Source organism: Cryptomeria japonica, chromosome 3 (genome assembly GCF_030272615.1).
Source record: "Cryptomeria japonica chromosome 3, Sugi_1.0, whole genome shotgun sequence".
Taxonomy (NCBI): Eukaryota; Viridiplantae; Streptophyta; class Pinopsida; order Cupressales; family Cupressaceae; genus Cryptomeria; species Cryptomeria japonica.
In genome coordinates, this window is record NC_081407.1 from 964,447,612 (window position 1) to 964,453,645 (window position 6,034).

Below are 6,034 nucleotides of genomic sequence, written 5' to 3' on the forward strand. Positions count from 1 at the left end.
AGTGATACTACCAGAGAATATTTAGGATTTCCATGCCACAGCAACATCTGCTCCATCACATGAGAATGATGATCAACCGAGATCCCCTACCGTCCTTTTGGAGGTTAGTTTGGGAAATGAGATATATGATTTGACCAGGAGTAATCCTGATGATGATGATGATGTTTGTTAGGATTTATGACAATCCCAAAGACACTGAGAGGGGAGGTGAATTTGTGTCTAACCGGTTAGCAGAATATTTAAACTTATTCAGAACTTTGCATCCCAAAACAGTGTACCGGTAAATAAGAATTAATGCAGCAAATAAGAATAACAAAGACAGCATAGAGAACACACCATAACACAAGATATTTAACAAGGAAACCCGGTGTGGGAAAAACCTCGGTGGGATTTGTGACCCACAATATTCACTCACTGGCCAATGAATAAATATTACTTACAATAAGGGGCCTACACATGCAGAAAGGCCAACTGCCTAGAGCTCACTGCTCAATAAGAGTCACACTGACTACAAAAGTGGATTATGAAATCCAATACAATGTACTGCTTCAAATCAGCATCAACTATGCCAAGTTCAGTACCGGTTTAAGCTCAGTCTATAACCAAAACCTTATACAAAATTTGCCTTATACATTCGCATATAACATCCTTCTTTTTCTTATTATTTTTTTCATTCTCTCATACCATACAACTTAAAGTGACCTATAAGATCTCATACATATATATGAGTCTTTTACAATATATCATGTCGGTTTTTCAAAAGATAATTACATTAAAATACAATAAACAAAAGTTTATTCCCTATCGGCTGGAGTGTCGGTATGCATTGTTGCCGTTGCCGGTGTATGTAGAAGTCTATTGCCGGTGTCGGTAACTGCTGGTGGCTTACCAGATGAATGCCAGTTGGTTGCCAAATGGTTGCCATCAATGACAACATCAACTATTCTCATAAGAGTGTAGAATGCGAACAATGTTATCTTGGCATTGTGAGGACTTGATCAAGATATGTGTCTCGATGGTGGTATGGAGATATCCGCTATTCCTGATTGGCTAACGAAAACTATGGAAAAGTGTAAGAAGATGATAGAGGTATACATTGACAACTACCTAGCTAGGAGCAATAAGGAGAAAGAACCCAAGAGAGCTGAGATTTTGTCGCATATAGCTAGAGAAGAAACAGGAATGCGGATTGCACGGGTGGTTGTTCCTATTGGAGGTGTGATGGCGGACATTGCTACTCCTATGGATTTCTAGATTATTTCAGTTGCCCTTGGTCATACTACAAGAGAGCAAGAATTTCTGGAGGTTGGTGATAACCTTAGGGCGATCAGCGCAAGGTTGGATACAGAAATTGAAGAGAAGGAGAAGTACGGAGAAGAGAATATCAGACTTAGAGAGTATATTGCGGGGATAAGGCGTGAGAATTCCACCCTTATTTCCCCTATTGCGGTTGATCATGAACTACATTCACACTATGAGACAGCGAGAGATACACTCTCGGAGGTGGAGAAGTGGATTAAAAGTGCAAGAAAAACAGGCGGATGATTTCCTTACTTAGTTTGTCCAGGCATATGATAGGACAACAAGGCTCGTGTTTAGAATCCAATATTTGGAGGGAGTTTGGGAAGAATTTCGGCCTATCCAAGAGAAGACTATTCCACACTTCAGAGCTTTGAAAAATATTCCCAAGTCCACATTGATCAACGAGAACATTGTGCACAATGGAGACAAATACGATTTCCATGGCTGGTATTGTTCATTGGCCGTGAAGAAATCAACTTATGAGAACGCCCAGCTGAGTTGTACAGAGATGGAAGGGTCGATTCAAGACATTCAGATGAGGATCCTTGCCTCAATTGAGGAATTATTGAGTGTTGATGTTAGTGATGCTAGTGGTTTACACTTAGCCGAATTAAGAGACAAGATGAAACTTATGTATTTTTGTCAATTAGACTCTTTGAAGAAGAGTCAAATGGATGATTTGGTCTCTTTGTTGATTCATGTTCATAGTTCGCAAAAGCTCATGCCAGATTGGGAGAACACTTTGGACGCTTGCTTAAATTCATTGGGTGTGATTGATTTGTAGCAAGATACCTTACCTAGCATTTCCATGGAGAAGTTAGATTCTATATTGGCTAGATTCTTGGAGTATGCTAGGAGAGAGAGATGCAGGGAGGAATCTTCTAGAAGATTCCTTATTTGATGACTAGGTATCTTTCTATTGGGCCATATGTTGGTGGCACCATTTTTTATGTAAGCCCTAATTAGGGCAATTCTAGGGTTTTGTTGGCATGATCTTGGCCCTTGATTTAGTTTTAATCTTGGACATCTATTTTGTATGAGACTATATATACCTCATTGTCTCTCATTTGTAAAAAAGTTTTTGTAGAATTTTTGGTATATGATGCAGCTATTTGAATCTAAATCATTGTTCAATTGTTGGTGATTTTGCTCTTCAAATGTTGTCTTTGCATTCATGGTTCTCAATTCCTCCAAGTTAGATTAGAATTTGCTTTCATGTTTATTAGATTGAGTGAAAGATTTGTTGAATATATTTGTGTGGAATCCTTAATCCATACTACTAGCCTCTTGCCGTTGGTAAGTGCGCCTTGTGTGGTCGACTGGAAATTTAAGTAAGCTTAACTTCAACTATTACACGTCCCTTAACAAGCATCAACTTGGGTGGTGTCAACATTTGCTGGTAATAGTCTAAAAATCCTTAAATATACCTTAGACGATTGCACTAAGCTTGTGTCAATACCTATTTGTGAGACCCTACCTAGTTTGATTCCACTAAATTTGTTCATCATTTCCTACATTCCTAGGCCTAGAATAGATTTCCTGAACCCTATTCCTTTTGCCCATTTTTTAGTAAGAATTAAGTTCGGAACTACATTGTTAAATCCTAAGTTGTTAGAATACCTATTCCGCATATTTCATGATCAAAGAAGATAATCCGAACATTTGTGTAAATCCCCAAGTGAACATAGCAATTCACATCAACCATTGAGTTACCCACTCGTCAAGACCTGACATGTAGAAACCTTGGAATCATTTTAGTTGATCTTACCCTTAGCATCTGAGGTGATTTTGTTCAAGAGAGGGTAAATTACTTTGGTATATTATTCTGAAATGTTATGTGCATAAAACACACATCAACAAAGACCCAACTTACAAATTCGAACCCTAAGCAAAAATGGTGGAAAATTTGTGAAAATGGCATCCTTGTCTTCAAGCCAGTTTCATTCTCTTCATCAAACAGTCAAATTTCAGTAATCAGCAACCTCCTATCAATATTGCCAAACACAAAATAGAGGATAACGAACATGCTGTTTACAATTTATGACCTTGAGCTTAGATGGATCACAAACTTGGTCTAAGGACTGAAACCCAACAAGGTAGAATTTGAATCATATATGCAGTGATTGCAAAGAAATCACCTTCTGGGAATCCACAGGAAAAGTCTCCTACAATAAATCAATTTTTGGCTAGGCCATAACGTAAACAACAAGCTACAAAAAGAAGACTTGCAAGACAAAAAGGATCCAAGGAGGATGGAGAACTTCTTACCTACTTCAGAACAGGTGCAGGAAAGCAGAGCTATGGTATTGGATAACCAAGAAAACTCTTTTTTGTTTGTTGGTCGTGCTAGTTGTCCTATATGGGTGTGAGGTTAGGCGGAGTAGCATGTCAAACTTCAAATGTAGACAATTTGAAAGAATCCAAAAACATTCAATCACCATCAGTCTTGTAGTCAAATCTACAATTCCTTTTGGCTGAACTGGGTATGTTTCCAATGGAAGCATCAGCAATAATACGTTTGCTAAGCTACTTAAAAAAAGCTGAAAACATGAATAAACATCACTGGCCCAAAATAGTTATCGAGGAGGAGTTAGACTGTAGGAAGAAGACTTGGATGAAGTAGAACAAGAAGTGGATGAACAAATAGGACATTAGGAATGTCCTAATACCAACAAAGAAATAAAAAAGTTTGTACTAGAAAAATTCAGCACTGCCATGTGGACAAAACAAATTGGTTGAAAAAAAGCACACCATATCAAACAGTTCAACGCCTTGTGGGAACATGATGAAAAAGCTTATTTAAAGGCCGCAATTAAGGAAAACGCAAGGATTTTAGTAGCTGGGTTGAGGACTCAGTCCCATCATCTGAGATGTGAGACTGACAGATTGGGAAGAACGAATCTGCTTTCCCTGCAGCAAAGGGGTGGTTGAAACTGAACGACACTTCATCCTTGATTGTGCAGCATATGAGGATATTCGCATTCAATTTGGAAGCATTTTGCAGGTGGATAGTCTGAATGAGATCTTTGAGGAGACAAAGATCCACAATATTCGCAAGTTTCTTAATCAAAATACATAATAGAAAATTCGACATTCAAAGAAGCATGAAAATGGATTAATGCTGGCTCTCTTGGTCCCTTAGACCGCCTGGTCTCGTAGATGTAATTAAAATCTTTCATTCATTCAATAACATATGATAGCAAGATAGATCACAGACAAATTTCTTAAAGCAAGGGCACTAGTAGTAGACTAGGAAGCTTGATGGCAGAAATTGACAACATTAGATATAACAGAACTCGTGGATACAGCAAAGGTGCACTGACCAATTTTTCTGATTTCATACCAAATTCTTTGATTTCGATTAGATCTCTTAAAGAATGTACCTGACTGACAGCTGGAGAAATTTTGGCGTAGCTTAACAAATCACCAATCTTCTTAGAGGAGAAATTGCTCACGCCAATAGATTTAGTTAACCCCAGCTCTACGCATTGCTCCATTCCCCTCCATATAGATTCTATATCTAATGGCAAAAAGTCCTCTTCTTTAGGGGATGGATGTGAAACCCCCTTTCTCAAGTTTATAGGCCAGTGAATGAGATACAGATCCAAATATTCTAGCTGCAAATTCCTGCAGAACAGCTGCTTTAGAAGACAAATGAACCTAATGAGTACCCTTTAAGAAAAGAGAGAGAAGGAATAATGGCTCCAAACAAGGGCATACTTTAAGCTTGTCTTCAAAGCGGAAACAGGATCATCATGGTCAGCAGCATACATTTTGCTGGTCACAAAGACGTCGTCCCTCTTTGCAATCCCATTTCGAAAAGCCTCACTCAGAGCTTCTCCTAGAGCTGGCTCTGTGCCATAAATACTGGCAGTGTCAAAATGCTTATACCCAACCTGTGCAACCAACTCATTTTCTTGTGATCCAACAAAATTGCCCTGCTAATAATCCTCCACGCATTTTATAATGTTGAAAATAGTTGAAAACAGAAATGATGATAAGGATCTACCTTTAGAGCTGTAGCGACAGCTTGTTTCATCTGAATTATATTCTGAGGTGAAGCAGCGGTACCAAAGCCAATCCGTGGTATTTTCATTCCTGAATTGAGCTGTGAAACTCTCTCTATGATCTCCATACTCTGTGTACTCTGATAGCCAAAGCAATTTTCTAACAAAGACCCGCTTCTCCAAACGGGGAGATTTCAAAGGGGGAGCCACAGAACCTATTTAATCCTTACAGATCGGACCCATCGAAATGAGAAATCGAATTTCTCGCTTCGAATTGAGTAAGATCAATTTTTTCTGTTGAGCAAAAAGAATTCTAGTACAACATTTCTTCTTTTCTAACAGCAAATTGAATTTTATAGTGAAAAGCTGGTAGCGTTCATGAAACGCAGATTGACTGAATCTCGTGCGGTCAACATCATCTATTTTACAGGCATTCCGTCAAAAAATTAAGTAGGAGAAATATATATATATATTTCTTTGGTCTTTTTATGTATATATGCATTTCTATCTTTGGTTTTTTGTTTTTCATGTTTTTTTTGGTTTGGTTTGGTTTGTTTTGTCTTTTATTTCTCTTTTTCTATTTTTAGCCCTTTAGCTATTTATGTGTTTTGTGTTTCTTTATTTTTTAGTTTTCTTGTATCTCTGTGGGTCATTTTCTATTTATTATTTATCATTCATTTATTATTTTTTCTTTGTTTGGCGTGCCTTTTATTTCTCCACTCTTT

The 6,034-nt window shown here is 37.9% G+C and overlaps 1 protein-coding gene across 2 annotated transcripts in view; it reads right to left on the minus strand.

Annotated features, from left to right (window-relative positions):
• The window catches only part of LOC131035583 (non-functional NADPH-dependent codeinone reductase 2), a 59,030-nt gene extending 53,274 nt beyond the window's left edge, over positions 1–5,756 (minus strand). For both annotated transcript variants that reach the window (XM_057967314.2, XM_057967311.2), the window contains exons 1-3: positions 5,312–5,756; positions 5,023–5,198; positions 4,686–4,929 (exon numbers count right to left, since the gene is read on the minus strand). In XM_057967314.2, coding sequence (XP_057823297.2) covers positions 4,686–4,929; positions 5,023–5,198; positions 5,312–5,437 — 546 coding nt within the window. In that variant the 5' untranslated portion in view covers positions 5,438–5,756. The remainder of the gene's footprint in view (positions 1–4,685; positions 4,930–5,022; positions 5,199–5,311) is intronic.
• Between the last annotated feature and the right edge of the window lie 278 nt (positions 5,757–6,034).